This window comes from Zootoca vivipara, chromosome 13 (assembly GCF_963506605.1).
Source record: "Zootoca vivipara chromosome 13, rZooViv1.1, whole genome shotgun sequence".
Lineage (NCBI taxonomy): Eukaryota > Metazoa > Chordata > Lepidosauria > Squamata > Lacertidae > Zootoca > Zootoca vivipara.
In genome coordinates this window covers 13,598,155-13,618,293 of record NC_083288.1, presented here as the reverse complement: position 1 = coordinate 13,618,293, position 20,139 = coordinate 13,598,155, and the positions used below count along the sequence as shown (strand labels likewise).

At 43.0% G+C, this 20,139-nt stretch overlaps 1 protein-coding gene across 1 annotated transcript in view; it reads left to right on the top strand.

Moving 5' to 3' along the window:
- MYO1D (myosin ID) overlaps positions 1-20,139 on the top strand; it is a 166,596-nt gene that overhangs the window by 17,136 nt on the left and 129,321 nt on the right. The window contains exons 2-3 of the mRNA XM_035136261.2: positions 18,535-18,743; positions 19,943-20,036. Coding sequence (XP_034992152.2) covers positions 18,535-18,743; positions 19,943-20,036 — 303 coding nt within the window. The remainder of the gene's footprint in view (positions 1-18,534; positions 18,744-19,942; positions 20,037-20,139) is intronic.

Sequence of the window (20,139 nt, the reverse complement as noted above, 5' to 3'; positions counted from 1 at the left end):
ACATAGAATAAATGCATTGCTTTATGATTACTGTATAACTTGTTGGCCCCCATGACACTTCAGCTGAGGAGTTTTAAGATAATAACACAATCAGGGCCGTCTCAAGCATGTCGGGCGCCCGGGCGCCATGCTGCGGAGATCGCTCCGGCGCCCCCGCCCTGGTGGGCAGGCGCAGCACGCAGCATGGCTTCTGTGCGGCTTTGCTGCGCGGCGCCCCCTGCTGGCCCGGCGCCCTGGCACCCTGCGCCACCCAACCTACCCCTAGAGCCGGCCCTGAACACAATATAAAAAGAGCCCTGGTTGGGTCAGATCAAGGATTCATTCTGTTTCCAGCAGTTGTCTGCCAGATGACAATGAGAATATTGTAAGGGGGCATTAAGACAGTACTGTAACCATCTCCCATCATAGTTTTACAGTTCTTATTTGTCTTTTTGTATAGCCCTGAAACTTAGAACATTGTTTCATTTTTTACAGGTTGGGCCCTGAAGGGGGGGGACAAAGGAGGACTGGCCTAAAGCCACCCCTGCTAATTCATGGCCATTTCAGTTGCTTTCAGCCTTGAAAAACAGACTACCAATTTCTTTACTTGTGCCCCTGGGGTGCCTGCTAATAGAGCCCCATATCCAAAGGGATTTGCTGCTCTTTCTTCCTCAAATCCCAAAGAGACCCACTTACTCTCTTAGCGTATGGAATCAAGCCTGCAAGTATACAAGGCAAAGCAGCTGGTGTTGCTGTCTTCCAAGTTCTTGATACATATCCTGCTTACTTCCTGGCTTTTGCTACTCCTGAGTTAAAATACCCATGTCATCAAGGAATTCTGCATATATAGCTGCAGGAGGGAACTTTTTTTAATGAAACCCAGCATGTCGAAAAATGATTTGCCTTCAGTTGGATTGTTGTGTGGAGGCTGCAGAAGTGGCCACATGAGTAGCTTATACATCTGAATGGTGACATGACCAAATCTGAGATAATTCTTCGCTTACATTTAAACCAGAGGTGGGAAACCTGTGACCTGTGGACTACAGCTCCCATAATCCCTGACCACAGGCCATTCTCACTGATGGAAGATGCAAGCCATTGGGAGGGCCACAAGTTTCCCATCCCTTATTTAAGACATTCTGTTGATTGAACTGATGAGTTAAATAATGACTTTTAGTCTAAAATGTTATCCAGTCCCTGTTTCACTGCTAGCATAACCTAGAGGGGAAAACAAAACAAGGGTGGAAACTACACACACATAAAAAACGCTGTGAAAATGCTTTGTTAGAAAACGTTTTGAAAAATATATTGAATTTGCCTTAGCTCACCATCGCCATCTAGTGTCCACATTTGTATATTGCACTTTACAACACATTAAGAACGTTTTATTTACAGCTGTATAGCTGAGTCCAAGGTAAAGAAAAACATTTGTTGCTTAATAGTAGGACCTGTTCCTGGTTCCAAAAGAGATGATGCTTGTCATCCTTATTATCTAACTAATTAAACTGCTTCCTTGACTTCTAATGCTGCTGTTGAACCTTTTACGAGTGGCCTTTGTGAGAGCATGAGTAGTGAAGCATCTTGGGTTGGTTGCTACCTTAACCATAGCATGCAGTTGCTTGCTATGTCACTTTAGACAGATCCTTGTAATAAAGAGTAATAATTAACCTTTGGAGCTGTTAAACAACTTTGAATGTCAATAAATCCTTGTTACAAGTGTGTGTATCTTGGGGAAGGTGCTCCTTGGAGCTCATTCAATGTGAGCAGCAAGCTGTGGCCCTTTGTGGTTCTTTAAAAGGTCCTGCTATGGCTTGATAGTCCTAAGTATCTGTCTGAAAATTAAATTCCACCCAGGAAGTGGCTTTTTAAATGTGTCTGGTTCCCGTGAGGTGGGACATACAGTTGCTACTGGAAGAAGGCTTAGAGGCAGAGTCCATTATTCACCCCACCCATGTATAGCATGAAGATAGTAGAATAAGCTGTTTTGCATCCTGTGTACCAATTGTCAGTGCTGGCAGTTGCTGCAGCAACCCCTTGTTTGGATTTTTGTAGCTTATTACTTCCTCCTTTTTACTCCTGGATGTGTCCGTTCTCTCTTTGTACAGTACATTTTCTCTGGGGTAGCCTAACTGGTGCTGCCTATGCTCTGATAACCTCTAGGTTAGATTACTGCAATACATTATACATAGGGCTGCCTCTAAAGGAGGTTTGGAAACTTCAGCTGTGCATAATTCGGTGGCTAGGTTGCTCACCAGGGCAAGACAGTTTGAGCATATTACACCGATCTGTACTGGCTGTCGATTAGTTTGTGGGCCTAATTCAGATTGCTGGTTCTGACCTATAAAACCTTAAACCATTCAAGACTGCAATACCTCAAGGACCGCCTCTCCATATAAACCTACCCCAGACCCTGTGATCATCCTCTGAGGCCCTTCTTTGGGTACCACCTCCATGAGAGCTCAGAAGGGTAGCAACACGAGAACGCGCCTTTTCTGCAGTAGCTCCCCATTTGTGGAATTCTCTCCCCAGGGAGGTTCAGCTGGAAAACAACTGTACTTGCTCTGCAACGTTTACTAACATTAGAGAAGGTATGCTTCTAGGCAGGAGGACATATTTCACCCAATCTACTGTGTGTTTTGGAAAGTGCTTTGTCTGTCCATTTGCTTGTTTGTCCTCTGTGGTTTGGATGCCTCTCAAGATTATCATTGCCAAACTCTGCATGAGGGTTCCTAAGGGGTGGGGGGAGGGGGCTTTGTTAATGTTTAGACACCAGGTGCCATTTGAATCAAAATGCTGGACCAAAATGTGACTTTGGCATAAGTTCATCTAATTTTTGGCATAATGGGTCCAAACTCATAAACCACACCAGGCATAGGCAACCTTGGCTCTCCAGATGTTTTGGAACTACAACTCCCATGATCCCCGACCACTGGCCCTGTTAGCTAGGGATCATGGGAGTTGTAGTTCCAAAACATCTGGAGAGCCAAGGTTGCCTATGCCTGAACTACACTATCCATTTATTTAAGAAACCAGAGTAGTCATGATGTCCAGTACCACACTTCTGTGACACATTTGCTGTCACATATTTTGATGTCTAGAAGCATTCTTCTGTTTTCATATGTATGCAGGACAGGTGGTATAAATAGATTTTTTAAAGTACATCATATCTAGTTGGCTTTAGCTTCAACATTTGTCTTACATTTCAGTCATGAGCCTAAATGGATGATGGACACTGTCCTTACCATTAAACCAAACAAGCACAACTCTTGTTTATGCTGGCAAAGAGAACCACAGGCTAAATATGACTTGTTTCACTGGGCAGCATGAAACCTTGTTTTGCCACATCTGTTAAATAGGAAAACAGATAGCTCCTGATAAATGATAGGCAAGATAAATATGTATTAAGCAAATTTGTATCTGTAGGGAACTGGGTTTCTGATTCAGGTGTGTTCTCTGCAACTTATGTGCGAGAGAATAACTTTTGGTATGCAAACACTGAATTCAGCAATGTGCAAAATTTAGTTTTAGTTTGGTGCACTTTCTCCTATTACAGGAGTAAATGGGCAGCAATGGGAAAGTAGGATCATGAGGGAGGTGCTTGTCAATGATAAAATGTTTGAATTGGTCACAATTGTGACTTTCAGAAATATGCAAATATCCCTGCAGTACTCACTGAAGTTCAGCTGGGAGTTTTTCCTTTAAAAAAAAAAATCTGGGTTGGTGCCCAAAAATCACTGAAATCGGTTGGCTAGAGAGCTCCAAGTTTGCAGCTATTTTTACTGCTTGCTGTTGGCTGCTTGTTTCCTCCAGAGAACTACAAAGACGATTTGTTCTTTTCAAGTCCTTTTTTATTATGATTATGAATTGTCCAGTGCCAACTGTGAAGGAGGAAATACCGAATAACCCACTGTAGCAAATGTACTGTCTGGAACAAAGACTATCCAGCAAATATTTATTGCTGTTTCAGGCTTTGCTGCATGATGATGTGACCTTAATGTTGGAGTTTTCTAGATAAATAAATTTGATTTTTGTTTGTTCATTAAATCACTTTTCTAGCAATAGAATGGAAAAATGCAATGCTTATCTAATATTTATTGCTGCCATACCTCGTGGACCACCTCTCCCCATATTAACCGATCCAACCCGCACCCGGCGATCATAATCTGAGGCCTTTCTTCATGTGGCTCCTCCATGAGAGGTCTAGAGGGTGGCAACATGAGAACGGGCCTTTTCTGTGATGACTCCCCATTTGTGGAATGCTTTCCCCAGGGAGGCTTACCTGGCATCTGCCTTTGGCTAAATAAACAATCTATGGCCTTTTAAACGGGTGTGTGTGTGTTTATTGTTTTGTTTGCTGTTATGTTATGTATTTTTGTGTTTTCATTCTGAAACCATCCTGAGATCCTCAGATGAAGGGCGTTATATACATTTAATATAAATAAGAATATAAAGAATAAGAATATAAATTGCCCAACTATAATACATTGCCCAAACAAATCCCTGATATTTAAATTTGTTTCATGGCACTCATTTTGTATTCTCTCAGTGGAATAATCTCCTGAACTGCAGCTACCTGAAATCCAGGTTGTAGGGCCTGCAAGCTAGATTCCAGGGAACTGTGGTTCATGGAGTTATGTAGGCCGTGGAACTGATGAACCAAGGAACTACCTATAGAACATTATTGGCATGGGTAGCTTACTTATTGCAGACAGACATTGTGCCATTTCCATATACTATCTAAGAATCTGCTTATTACATCATTTTTTCTGTTCTTCTTGCCATTCTATCATGTTGGCTGCAAGGGGCATATTTGGCCTGCGTGTGGAGTATGAAGAAAAGAGCAGGGCAATCATTGCTATATGGATCAGGATTTCTAAACTGTACCTGTTTAGACAAAATGAGACAGAGTCATTTGTCATCAGTCTGAATTTATTGCAACCTGATTTTTAAGGCAATGGCCTACTTCACTGCATGCATAAGGCTGTAGTGATCTGCAACCAGTATTAAAATTGTTTGCATGTTCTTTTTATACAAGCTGCTGGATCCTGGTAATCCCTGGTGCAAATTAAAGTCACTGGCTTGCAGTTTAAATAAAATATGTGGCCCTGCTTATGAAAGTTGTGAGTCTTCACCATTCCATCAGAGCCCGAAAATTACATCAAATGTTCTCCAATTTAATACTGTACAGTACTCTTCTTAAAATCTTGAAGCCACTGCCTGAACACTGTAGCACAAGAAAACAAACACCAGTGACCAACAGTGTACAGAAAACCAATTTCTGGTCTGTATGTTTATATACCTGCCTGAGGCACGAGAGAGTAACTTGGCTGAAAGGAAGTGCAAGGGGCGAGGGAGGGGTTGACATGCCAACTCTAAAAATGTCTGGTTTTACTACTACTCAAGTCTTTGGAATGTTTATGAATAAGTCTGTGAGTGAATGGGATTACAAGGCAGAAAGGACACCCTTTAAAGGCCTTTAGAAGCTTCGCTTGAACTTCATAATCATATGTCTAGTGTAGATGTTTAACACTGTTGTCTGCTTAATAAACTAATACCTCTCCTTTTCCTTAGCACAGTTGACACTCCTGATACTATCTTTGATTTCATGAACATTATTGGTTTATGATCTGCTTCGGTTGCTGTGGCTGCACAGTTGGCAGGGAATGCAAATTATTATGGGATTCTGTGCTTATTTGTGCTAAAAGTTTTTTTTACATTATATCAATTCAGATCTGGGTTTTTCTTGAACACTTGGGCAATACAACAATAATATAATAATAATTTATTATTTATACCCCACCCATCTGGCTGGATTTCCCCAGCCACTCTGGGCGGCTTCCAACAGAAGTATTAAAATACAATAATCCATTAAACATTAAAAGCTTCCCTAAACAGGGCTGCCTTCAGATGTCCTCTGAAAGTCTGGTACAGTAGTTGTTTTTCTCTTTGACATCTGGTGGGAGGGTGTTCCACAGGACGGGTGCCAATACCAAGAAGGCCCTCTGCCTGGTTCCCTGTAACTTGGCTTATCGCAGTGAGGGAACTGCCAGAAGGCCCTCGGCACTGGACCTCAGTGTCTGGACAGAACGATGGGGGTGGAGACGCTCCTTTGGGATCTCCCATTTTAAAACCTTTATTCTCCTAGCAATGGTACTGCAACTAAACCTAATACTGTACAGAAACTGGCAAACCCTGGACCAGATCTTGCTCTTTGGGAAGTTTCACTTCACTCCTGCTTTTGCCTTCCAGGAGGCAACTCCCATAGTTTCATCAGAGCTTGTCAGCAGTCCACCTTGAAAAATGAGGAGGAGCTTTGCCATCCATTCCTACCTTCTCTGCTTTGTGGCCATCTGAATACCAATTGCCTACAGGAGTCTGTAAACAGGAGTAGATTCCTCTACATAATGGTGCCAGCTTTCTTAGTTTGTGGTGATTGAGGAGATTAGCTTTTGCTTGTAAGGTTTGAGACAGGCTGTTGTTGCTGTATTAGTTTCAGAGCATTATGGTTGTGTTCACACAATTTTTGGAACGATTTTTGGAAGCCGAATACCCGGTCGTAGCTTCTGTGGCTTCTGATTGGCTGCAGGACACGCCTGCAGCCAATCAGAAGCTGCGCCTTGGTTTTCGAATGGTTCCGGGATGGAATGCATTCTGTTCAAGAATCAAGGTACGACTGTATCTAGAGAGCCACATAGTGTTAGAAACTGGGATAGAAAAGCTAGGAGCCAAATGGCTTCTGGGACCTGGGTTGTGGGTGCCAAAATAGAATGTCTAGTCGCCTCTAGATAGTGGGGGAAACACTTTTTATTTATTCTTTTGATAAGCATGAATTAATACACAATTCACATAAGTGACGCATTGTTAATATCACATGTTTTGCAGAAATGGTTAAAACATGTTTAATTTGGTGTTTGCAATAAGAATATTGGTACCATACTTAAGTTTTCAAAACACTCTACTCTTTATTGTTAAACTCCTTAACATATTGTCTATCCTTAACATTTATTTTGAGGCTTCAAAGCACATAAAGGTAAAGGTAAAGGGACCCCTGACCATTAGGTCCAGTCGTGACCGACTCTGGGGTTGCGCGCTCATCTCGCATTATTGGCCGAGGGAGCCGGCGTATAGCTTCCAGGTCATGTGGCCAGCATGACAAAGCCGCTTCTGGCAAACCACAGCAGCACATGGAAACGCCGTTTACCTTCCCGCTGTAGCGGTTCCTATTTATCTACTTGCATTTTGACGTGCTTTCGAACTGCTAGGTTGGCAGGAGCTGGGACCAAGCAACGGGAGCTCACCCCGTCACAGGGATTCGAACCGCCGACCTGCTGATCAGCAAGCCCTAGGCTCAGTGGTTTAACCACAGCGCCACAAAAGGGCACCCAGACCACAAAAGAATAACTTTTAGGTGCTAAATGTGCCTGCTAATTTTGAACCCTGGGGCTACTTTCCCATTCCTGCAATAGAGGCTGCTTGCTGTGAGGCAACAAATGTCTGCTATTCCTGGCTATTGACTTTTAAGTCCCACCTGTGGTGAAATGGAAGTACTATCACTCTCTTGCCACATAGGGGAGTTCTGTTTTGTTTTAAGAACATATAGCTGCTGAAAATAGCATATGGCAAGCAATACTGCCAGGCAGCAGCTCTGTGAACACTGGGGCACTTTTTCTTCTGGATACTGACATCATGAAGCCAATTTGTAGCTAAATATATGAGATTGCCTTCCTTATGTCACAGGGGCCACCTGTAAGCAAGTGCATCATCCCAAATAGCCATGTGCCATCTTCATGAGGCAGATTTAGCTGCTTTCCCACTGTACTATATATAATTCAGACCTGATTACAAGTATATCTATTTATGTAGCAATTATCTTTAAAGTCATCCTTAGGTCTCTTGAGTTGCTGTCTGTGTATCTGCAAATTAGCCACTTTTGAGTCTGTCTGAAGGATTCTGGGTAATGCAGAAGCTTGAACTTTACTAATAGATTTTTTTAAGGAAGATACTGCCTTGCCTGTTTCTTAAGATCACTGTTCCGGCCATTGTTTCCATCTCCTTTTGTATCTTAAAAAAATGTGTATGAATATGATGGGCCACTTCACCTATTAGTTGTTGACAAGAAATTGTGACTTGTCGGAACTTGCAATGTAATGTCTCATACCTCTGTGTTTTTCCAGCTGGAGTTGCATCAGTTTTGTTTTGTCATGGAACACACTGTTTTTTCCTGGATTTTACCATGGAGGGCTTGTTTTCAGTCAGGGCTTAATCAGAATTTAGCCCTTGGGTGTATAGTGAGGGCTTCTCAGCATGAGCAGAATATACCCTCTCCAGATTGAGTAGCTGCAACCAACCCCTTCCCAATTCTGGGTCAGAGAGTTAAGTTATAAGAAAGCTTGAGTTCTTCCTGTTAGTAATAGAGTACTGTTATGTAGTGTGTAGTGTTTAGTACAATGATTTTTAGAGGTAGGAAGGCGAGAAGTTTGAAGAGTTGTTCCGATACCTTGTTGACATAGGCATGCAAATTACCTTAGGCATGTCATCTCACACGTAGATTCTTTTCCTGGAATGGAAGTAATTACCAAAGATCAAATATAAATTTGCATTGCATCTTTAAGAGTCGAAAATGTGCTTTGTCCATATGCAGCGAAAGTTACTGGGGTTGTCACAGCTCTTATTAAAATGTATCTTGGTAAAAGGCTAAGTTGCCTTGACTTCCTAATGTTGTGTTTAAGATGGTTACTGTATTTGAAAACATGCATATTCCTTGACTATCAGAAATAGGTCTGGAGAAAGGTTTTTCTAGGCTAGAGGGTTTCAAACTTTTTCACCTAAAATGAAGCCTTATCACTTTTGTGCTTAAGGACACTTACTTGTCTGCCACAAACCTCCTGCTCAGTGCAGAGCATTCTGTGACATGTTCTTGAGCAGCCTTCCTCAACATGTTGCCTTCCAGATGTTAGACTAACCATACTGTCTGGCATTCCTAGGACTGCTCAGGGCCAATGGTGCTGGTTCTTCAGGACATCTGGAGGGCTCTTAAGTTGGGGAAGGCTGCTCTATGGCACATCATCATACATGCAGGTCACTAGAGATTAGACTGTATACACCCATATGAACTGTGTGTGAGAGTAAACACCCTTCCTATAGCTGTGTGGTGGCAGCGATGATGATAAAATAGCCATTGATATGCCTCCAATGAATTTTGGGGTTCCCCAGTTTAAAAATGATGGTCCTAGTGCCGTAATATTTTTTCTTGGCTGTGTCCAATATTTATGTCAGTATTTCTCTAACCTTATGTCCCCTCAAGTCCCCCTACCTGCTTACAACCATTTCTTTAGCAAGCAAATGTGCAGAGTCCTCATACACAGCTGCACATCTCTAGTTCGCTGCTTGTAAGGCTTTGTTGACTGGAGTGCTAATCCAGCACTGGCATTCAGAGAGGAGTAGGATAAGGCATTTCATCCTCCCTCTTAAACTAGCCAGTCAGTGAAGGAAGGCAGGAGGAGGGAGAGCTGCTCCCACATCTTTTATGAGCTTTCATACTTAACATAGCACAATTGGGTGGCTGCTGTGCTAAACTGCTGCTGCTGCTACTGCAAGAAATGTGCCTTTGGCTTTGCTTGCTGTAGGATTCTCTTCTTCCATGGAGGTTTGCCTCATCTTCATTGAGGTTTTATATTGCCTCTCTTAGCAAGTACTTCTGCATTTCTCTTGATCAGTGGCTTTCAGAGCTTCAGAGGGAGCTGATTTGCTGCTACGGTACCAATCTCCTACATTGCATGTATAGTATTGGGTGTGTTCTGGATGCATTCTCATTTTGTGCAGGTGATTGCTAGGACCAAAAGGCCCGGCTGGCATCCTGTACAAACCCCTAGCTCTCACAAGCAGCAGGTGAGGTGAAAATCCTGTGTCTAGACTTGATCACTTCAGACCGAAGGTGAGGTCTTGCATGACTTGAATGCCTTTCCATACCAAATAATAATAAATTCCTGCGGAGAACTAGGTGTCAAGGAGAAGGGTTCTAGCCAAGTTTTCTCCTCGACACATATATACCGGTAGTTGTTTTAAATGGAGCAGCAGTCAGTCAAGTGAGCCTCTCCTGCAGTCTGAAGAGGTCTGTGCTCAGGATTGCCATCTCAAGTGTTATTTGGGAAGGCTGAGTACATGTCCAGGAATATGCCCCAGAACCTTCTATGTACAACATTGTGCATATCTTTCATGCTTAGATGCACTGTACAGATGAATAGATTTGCATATGAGAGTAGGAAATTTCTATGAAATGTGTTTCCACATGGATTCTGATGGGGATTTTATGCACCCCATCAGTGTACTGGATCACCAGTGAACTGGTGGTCAGAACATTCATTATAATGTTGGAGGGCAATTCCAAGACTGGTACCTAACCATTCTTGTGCCTGCTGAGACTTAATTGGGTTGGCACCAGAGCACTTTCTCTGTTATGCATCTGTTGTTGCATTTTCTGTGGTCTAGAAATAAAGCACCAGTTCTAGGGAGTTCGGGATGCTTTCATGACAAGCTGTTTACAATAATGTGTTAACATGGAAAATACACTGTAGTGTTGCATTAATATGCAAGGCATGAAATAACTCCTCAACAAAAGAGCAATAATACTGTGCTCGGTCTCTGTTGGGTCACAAATTATCGTGCCTTAGAAAGTTTAATTTAACATTTCCACATGAGTTTGCTCCTGGTGATAACAAATGGTCTGTTCAAACCAAAAAATGGGAAGAGGAAACAAAAGGCAATGTAGTATACTGTTTTGGTTACACTGGCATTTTCTTACCCTGAATCAGCTTATGGGGCACATCTAGTTCAATTATTTCTGTGCATTTTATGTTCTTCAGAGAAGGCCTGCTGCCTTTCCTGACTATTTCTAGGACTGGAGAACTAAATTGGTGCATTCAAAAGCCCAGGCTCAAACACAATGTTCTATTCAGAAGATCCCAGTATTCACAGAGCAGTACCGAGTGCGAGTTTGACAAATGTAGAATATTTTTAAGAGAACAATGAAGCATCTGATGTTGCATCAGCGGCTTGTGGCTAGCTGATGGCAAGAAACAGCTCGGGATACCCTTAAGAAATCTTGTGCTTCCACTCCTGTACTTCAATAGTAGGAAGCAGAGGAGTCTTGGCGGCAAGACTCAGTGTAAATTAGGGGGGGGGCGCTGCAGCTGGGATTAATTGTCACAGTAAGTATGTCCCTTGTGTGTAATATTCCATCTCCAATATGGTAGCAATCCAGGCCTGTCCTCTGTGACTCTGGTGGTAACCACTGGTGGTATGTAGTTCATACACTGCTGTGTATGCTACAAGTTTTGCTCTTGGTTCATTCATAAAGGTAAAAGTAAAGGTACCCCTGACCGTTAGGTCCAGTCGCGGACGACTCTGGGGTTGCGTGCTCACCTCGCTCTATAGGCCGAGGGAGCCTGCGTTTGTCCGCAGACAGCTTCCAGGTCATGTGGCCAGCATGACAAAGCCGCTTCTGGCGAACCAGAGCGGCACACGGAAACGCCGTTTACCTTCCCGCCGGAGTGGTACCTAGTTATCTACTTGCACTTTGACATGCTTTCAAACTGCTAGGTGGACAGGAGTTGGGACTGAGTAACGGGAGCTCAGCCCGTCGCTGGGATTCGAACTGCCGACCTTCTTATCAGCAAGCCCTAGGCCAGGCATCCCCAAACTTTGGCTCTCCAGATGTTTTGGACTACAATTCCCATCTTCCCCAACCACTGGTCCTGTTAGCTAGGGATCATGGGAGTTGTAGGCCAAAACATCTGGAGGGCTGCAGTTTGGGGATGCCTCCCCTAGGCTCTGTGGTTTAGACCACATCGCCACCCGCGTCCCTTCATGGTTCATTCATAGTGCAGTGTGAAAGATTTTTGGATTCACACGCCCTCCATGGTAATGTCTCCAGATAAAAGGGATCACTAAACTGTTACCCTTGTACAACACTTGTTTGTGTCATTAGAACTTAAGCTAAAGAAATTCATGAATGTGCCCTAGGTGAGAGATTTTAGTTGCTTTACCAGGAAGCATTTCTTCAGTACATGGAAGTTGGCCAAAGGAGCACATTCCAAATCCCACAGGTAAAATAGTAAGGAAATTAAAACACGTTTTTTTCCTTTGTATTATGTCTAGATTCCTGTCATGAATGAGGATTGGTTTATGACCTTATAATGTAATGTGCTTGTTGTGAAGCTTTTCACCCCTACATCTGTTGCTTGGAGTAAAAAGGGTGTTTATTTGGGGTTGGAGGCAACTAAAAGAAAAAGTTGGGGAGAAAAGAGGTGAATGAGGTAGTGGTGAAAAAGTTATGTTTCTGCCATATTAGAGGTAAGCAGGGGAAACCAGGCTCCGGAAAAGTAAATGCTAAGAAATGAGAATGAACAGCAACCCAATGAATGTCTACTTGGAAGAAAATCTCATTGAATTCAATGAGACCTACTCCCATATCTGTGTGTAGAATTGCACACTATAATAAGAGCAAAACTTGTACGCCAGGTTTGTTTTTGTTTCTTTAAGAATGCATTGCTAATTTGTTAAAGTGCCATTATTCTGAGTCTTAAGATGTTCCTAATGCCTAATGCACAGCTGCTTGGTTTAGCATAATATGTCAAATTTCCTCAATGCCAATATCACGTCATTAATATTGACCGTGCTGAAAATGAGTGAAAACACCCCCCAACATTCCCAGAAACATAATCTTTTAGGCACCTTAAAGAACTTCTGCAGCTCAAGCAAGAGCCTGCATTATATGGGGCCCAATTATTAACAAGCTCAGAAGTTCAGTAAATGGCGTGGTATTCAGGTGCAGTGTTTCAGAAGGGGCTAAATACTGCAGGTGCATCACAAAATCTTCTTTTACTCGACACTCCTTTGGTTCCTCCTTCTGTAAAGCTGTTGTTAATGTTTTCATGTCTATATTTTGTGTGTATGTAACACTTCTGCTTGGATCACATTCTCTGTTAATTTTAGTGAAATGGAATGTGAAGCATGTTATCCTAAAGGCAAAAAACTTGTAACTGTTCTTTTTCTTTTCTTTTCTTTGTCAGGGAGGTCCTTCCAGGTGACTCCTATTCTATTCTTTTCTCTCTCTCTCTGTACTTTCTTTCTGTGGGTATAGTATAATTACTTGGAGTTAGCTAGTTGGTTGGTTAAAACAAATTAGGCAGGTGGCAATGGTAACAATTTTTTTCTTGATTTATTGGCAGAAGGCACCATTGCTGCAGCCTCTGTCTGTTCCAGGAAACCAGTCTGTTATCCCTCTGCTGCCTTTCTGCCATAATATCTGCAGATAAAACAGGCATCCCAAGCCTGGCTTGCACTCCGCAGCCCTCAAATGTGGAGGAGGCATGCCTCACAGTACCCACTGACGCAAGCAGAAAGAAAAGCGTTCTTACACTCCTGCGTTTAGTGGTTTGGCTTTTATTTGCTTCTGTCCAAGGTCTTTTGCTCTGTAATATGCTGAAATTGCACTGTGTAGAAAACAGTTTCCCCTCCCAAACTCCATATTGTGGAATTGAACCACGGTCTGTGCAGCTACCTCACAGTCATATCAATTTCACTGTTGTTTTCGCCTATAGCCTACCGTATATGACTTGGAAGCTGAAGCTGGTCAGAAGCATGGCAAAATCTTAGTTAACGTAGTTCCACTGTATAGTAAAGGCTGGAACACTTTTACATAACACTACTAACACAAAATCCTTTTCTTTTGCAGTTTGCCTTTCCCGAAATAGTGTCATGCCCCATTTTTTCTTCTTTATTTCCCAAATCCTTCTACTTTCCTCTTAAACTGCTGCAATAACCTTACAACATGCCTGATTTAGAGAAACAAGTTCTTGAGCTGTGTTTGTGTGTGTGTTCTGGCACGAGGGCAGGAGGATGAATTTCTGGTCGGGCCAGTAAAAGTCTGACCTTTTGGCAACCCTAGAATTACAAGCCCATCCTGCTCCCCTTCCAGACTTCCTTCAAAGGAGAACTTGCCCTGTTTAAGAGTTTTGTGTGAGTAAATTGCTTATCCTTGCCCTGCCCTTGCTTCTCAGTCCCATTCAGGAAAGGAGGGGCTCCAATGCACACTGAATGGCATTTCCTACTCTGTGGAATTGGCAGCCCTTAATGCTGAGTTGAAAAGGGCGTAGGGCTCTTTGGTTTTCACTTGTAAATCTATTAACATTTATTGCAGGTGTGCATACTTCATAAGCAAGAGTGAAAATGAGATCAATGTCTAGGGAGGGTGTATCAAAATGCTTCTGGGATTGTAAAACTCCATTGAAACCTGAACTCTCTGGGCTATAACTAACTCAGTGCTACTCAGAGCAGATCCATTAAAATAAGTGGGCTTAAGTTAGATCCCTCAATTAGTTGGGTCTACTCTGAGTAAGACTTAGTTGGCTACACTCCTTTGTCTTTGGAAGCAAGTCAGTAATGCTGAATTTTCCCACTACTTACAAAGGAAGTGCTTTCAGTAAGAAAATATTCCACACTAGATGAAATTGGGGGTTCTGCCTCCCTTTACCTGTGTGTTCAGTGGGAGAAGAATTCAAATAGGTTAAGAATTTGTGAAACTGTTAAGGAATATCTCGTGTGAGATTAGCAGAAGGTGCTTGACTGCTGGGATTTTTTGCAGCATCTTTATAGCAATCTGGATGTTATGCAGTAGCATGAGCATAGCCAGGATTTTTGTTGGAGGGGCAAGTCTTTTGTTTGGGGGGGGGCGGGACAGAACCTCAGCTATATATTTTTATTGATTTTATTGACTGCCCCTCCCTGCCCCCCTCCCGGCTATGCCCATGTGCAGTAGCACATGAAACTTAAAATACTGTGTTTGGAACCCTGAACTCATGTAGAAGCCTCTGCTCAGTGGCTGTTTTGCGGTACTTTAGAAAACATAGGCAACTCCATATAGCACTGGTATACAGTACATCAGCAGCTGAGCTGAGCTGAGCAGGGACCTGTGATCTTCACTGCACACTTGGTTTGGTCTTCCTTTCTCAAATTGAGCAATGGAAAAGGATTTGTCATATCCTGCTGTGTGTTTTAAGGGCACACTGTGTTTGGGCCAGGATTGTGGTTCAGTCAGCTATCAAGTAAGTATTTTAGAGTGAGTTAGGAAGTGTACTGATCCCACCTAGTGGTGAAGGATCAGTAACAGTCTGCAGAAGATGGGGAGGTGTTGTGTTTTTTTGAAAGAAAATGTGGCGGGCAGGGAAGAGGAACCTAAGGTCAGGGGTAAGCAACCTAAGGCCCGTTCGGGGGCCGGATGTGGCCCAATCACCTTCTCAATCCAGCCTGCAGGCGGTCCGGGAATCAGCGTGTTTTTACATGAGTAGAATGTCTCCTTTTATTTAAAATGCATCTCTGGGTTATTTGTGGGCCATAGGAATTCATTCATTATTATTTTTTCCAAAATATAGTCCTGCCCACCGCATGGTCTGAGGGACGGTGGACCGGCCCACAACTGAAAAAGGTTGCTGACCTCTGTCTTTGGTCATCCATAGGGAAGGCTCTCACATTGGTGTGCTAGAATCCTTTTGGACCTCAAGAAGAGATTAAAGATGCAGAAGTTTGAACTTAAGAGCCTGCCCTTTATGGTTTCTGTGCAGTCACACACATGCAGTCTGGAGCATTTAAGACAGAGCTTCAGAGAACATTTTAGTCTCTACCCTTGAGTAGGGAAACTCGGTGCCATTTGACTGACTTGAGAGTGAGAAAAACATCTCTTTTCCTCAGCTCTGGTTTGACAATGTGAACTGGAAGAGACAGCAGCAGCAGAAGAAGAGTGCCCTATTGTTGGACTTATACAGTTCAGGGGGAGCTGGCAGATGCTGACAAATGCCTCCCCGGGCCATCACCTACAAAGAGATCCCACTTCAGAAAAGCGGTTAAAGGGAAACTGTGTGCCCGAAGTGGTCCTGTTCCTCCAGCTCCAGACCTGTCAAGATCACCCCCAGAACTCCAGAGCAGAGGTGGCAGCATGCCTGAGTGGAAGCCTAGAGCCAAAAAAAAATAATAAAAAATCCTTCAGCAGCACCTTAAAGACCAACTAAGTTTTTATTTTGGTATGTATCTGACGAAGTGTGCATGCACACGAAAGCTCATACCAAATAAAAACTTAGTTGGTCTTTAAGGTGCTACTGAAGGATTTTATTTTATTTTATTTTGCTTCGACTCAGACCAACACGGCTACCTACCAAAGTTACAGTGCCCACCTGGCATTATAAGCTCTCTGGGCTCTGAGCCCTGCTCTTGAGGAAGAAACCAGAATTCCTCTTCTGTTACAGATCAGGGCCACCATGACATACCAGGAAAGGCTAGCGCACAGAGCAGAACTTAAGAGAGACTTCCCAGCTGCAAAGCAACACATTATTCTGCTGATTTAACACATTGGTCCCTGACCCACTTGACCTTTCTGATAAGGCAGAATTCTGAGTCGCACAGCGGGGACTGGCCACTGCCTTGTGTTGGGTGCTTCTCTCATGAACTTTGCTCGTTCTGCGGTTGTCTCTCTCTCACAAGTTCCTTATCTCTCCTTATGATTTCTACAGTATTCTTTCAATGGTTTCCAAACACATTCCTGACATTTATTATACCTTTCTTCTTTAAAAAAAGAACTTTGATCACCATGCCATATTTCAAATGCTCTTAAATTTCCTTTCGTTGTTAACAAGAAATATTGTGCTATCATCTCCTCGTGTGTGGCTCACTGGACTTAAAAAATAAGTTGTTGAGCCAAGTTTCCTAGCTTGGAAGCCCACAGCCTTTTGTTCAGGAGTGTCTTATAATCACTTCCTGTCTGCACTGCTTGTGCTTTAGCAAGCAGGCATGACACGATACAGCCCTTTGACTTGGAGCTTATCTCTGAGAAATTCCCTTAAAAACGTTGGATGAGATGGCTGCGTCAGGGTCCCTGAAATTGATAGCCTGGTGAATCAATCCCTTGAATGGATTGTAGAGTTGTGTGAACCATTCCCCCCCCCCTGTTTTAGAAAGCCTTCCACACAGCAAATATACAAAGTTTAAGTAGTGTGGCTAATTGATGCACTTTGCAGTAGTTCCCCCCCTCTCTTCATCCCCCCCCCTTACCTGAAAACAACAAGAGAGACAAACCTGGATAAGAAGAGTTCACTAATCAGCTATCTCTGCATTCATCGCTAGGACTGATAGCACTTCCTCACCCCAGGGACCGTATCAGCATGGAGTGTATCTTTGGTACTGAGTCATCTTATGAGAAAGTTGTTTGAGCCTATGGTTACTGTGGATTTTATGCTCACCTTTAAAGCTGCCTTTCTTGTGGCTTTAATGTCAGCTAGGTGTGCAAGTGAGTTATGCACCCTACGCTCTGACTTGCCTTACATTAGAGCTTTCCAAACTTTTCATGTTGGTGACACATTTTTTTAGACACGCATCATTTCGCGACCCAGTAATTCAGTTTCATTAGCAAAGAGGAGGTGAAACTAACTCCTTTCCAGCCCTGGGAGCATTTGCGTGACACACCTACACACTGCAGTTGACACACTAACATGTCACAACACAGAGTTTGGAAAGTTCTGCCTTACATTATCCATTCATAATGGCAACATTATTCTATGAGCCGATATCACTTTCCTAAGCTGAATACAAAGTACCTTGGAATTTGTGTTTAGGAAGGATGTGTGTGAAATACTTTTTTTTTGTTTTTGTTTTGTTTTTTTGTTAGGGCTACACTGGGCATTTAGACTTGATTAAGAGTTTTTTGATGCAAACTTTTGCGTGTTGTATTGATGCAAACTGATTTTTCCCAACTAGATTTTTTAATGTTTTTAAAGTGGTCTTGTTTAGTGCTCCAGTTGTCACTTACTGTCTCGTATATTAAAGTAAAGGCAACTCCCAATTTACATGGAGGTTGCGTTCCAATGCACCACACATTTAAGTGAAATTGCGTATATTTGAGACACCATTGAAAAAGCCTGCAAACACCCCATTCTGCCCCCACCATGCCCTGTTCCACCCCCTTTTGTGACTTTTTGGGTCACTTCCAGGCTCAGTGTGATGTGAGTGTGCACAGTCACACACATATTGAAAGTGCATAAATTGGGGGGCAGTTTGCCTGTACTAGCTTAATATTCTTCTAAAAGATGTTCCAGAATAGTGAGATTGGTATTTGGAACCTCGATAAGCAGTCCTGGTAGTAGGACTGTCATCACAACTTGTTACACATGTTTGCTTGAACCTGTAAAAATTGCCATGAGAGCTAGATTCTTTTTCGGCGTAATCAAAACTGGTTCTCAGGATGTCGAATTCTGCTTCTAGATAACCAGATTCTATGTTTACATGGAAAACTTGGCGGCATTTACAGTGCCTATAATTCTTCCTAATGTACTACATATGTTTTCCATACAAGCTTTCAAACGTTATTACCTTTCTGTTAGTCTGTGAAATACTTTGGTCAATTGACTAACGGGTATGATCAAAAGCAGCTGAGGAGATGTGCAGAAGCTCATGTATGCTCTTTGAAGTTAACTCTCTCTCTCTCCTTTGCCTTTGTCTTGCCCTGCCTAGGTTTGAAAAGGGACGGATCTACACTTTTATTGGGGAAGTGGTCGTTTCTGTAAACCCTTACAAGAACTTGAATATCTATGGACGGGACATGATCGAGCAGTACAAAGGTCGGGAGCTGTATGAGCGGCCCCCTCATCTCTTTGCTATTGCGGATGCTGCATACAAAGCCATGAAGAGACGATCAAAGGATACCTGCATCGTAATATCAGGTGTGTTGCAGGGTACCTGCTACCTCCGTAACATTCTAACAGCCTATTTGAAAGTTGAAGCACAGGAAGTGAGTCTGGCTGCAGTTGTGTTGTTTCTTCTAGTGCTGGGATGCAGCATTCACCCTGTAGTAGTTGTTGTTTTTTGTTGATAATTGGAGGGAGTGAAAGCAGTTCGAGGAGTGGGGAATAAATTATTTGATTTTAGGGGGGCTTACCAAGACATCTCGTGTTATTGGCCGAGGGAGCCAGCGTACAGCTTCCAGGTCATGTGGCCAACATGACAAAGCCGCTTCTGATGAACCAGAGCAGCGCACGGAAACGCCATTTACCTTCCCGCTGTAGCGGTACCGAGCAATGGGAGCTCACCCCATCACGGGGATTCGAACCGCCGACCTCCTGATCAGCAAGCCCTAGGCTCTGTGGTTTAACCCACAGCGCCACCCGCGTTAATTGGGTTAATCCATTGCAAATTAGGAATACCGCCAGGCTGCTGGCTTGCAGCTTTGCTGAGGCTTGAAGTGTCAACAAAGCTTCAAAAATGTAGATGAAGCAATTTTACAAACTATGCTTTTAGCAGTGCACCTTTCCCAACTTTCTCCCTCTCTAACACCCACCTCATCTCCAATATAAAACTTAGAATATAAGGAGCTGTCATCTGTTGAATCAACCTCAGCTTAGGGGCAGGCAGTGCTTTTTAAAGAGCTGAGCATTGTTTGAGAGCGGTTTTGCTTCCTATGGTGTGTTTGCATGTTTCATTTTTTCCACACTGGTCAAAAGTGTTTTGCAGTGCTTTGAGGTAAATCCCACCCTAAAACCTGTTCACCAGAAGCAAAAGTGGAATGAATTTACATACCACAAGTAAGCAGTTCCTCTTTCTGTCCATCTTCTACTGGCTCAACACTGTATGCAACTTTCTAGAATGCCATACAGAGGTCTTGCCCACTTCTGCAGTTGATGTTCTTCAACTAGAAATGCTACAAGTTGAATTTGGGACAGTACATGGTCAACATATGTCCTTAAATTCAGCTTGCGTTAAAAACTGACAAACCAGAAATGACTTAAACAGCAAAAATACTGTAGTACAGGGTAGAGTGAATGCTGAGAATAAAATGTGTCCTCTTTATAACTACTACAATGTGGTGGTTTTGAACTCTTGTGAAAGCTTAGAAAACTTTTTTTTCCTCTGTCTGTGCCCCCAGGTGAGAGTGGAGCAGGCAAAACAGAAGCAAGCAAATACATCATGCAATACATAGCTGCCATTACTAATCCAAGCCAGAGAGCTGAGGTAGAAAGGTAAGGTGACTATGGTCCTGGGAAAGAGGGTACATGTTTGGAATGTAATATGGTACATGGGGCTGCTGCTGAATTGTGTGAAGGCTGGGGTGACACTGATAGC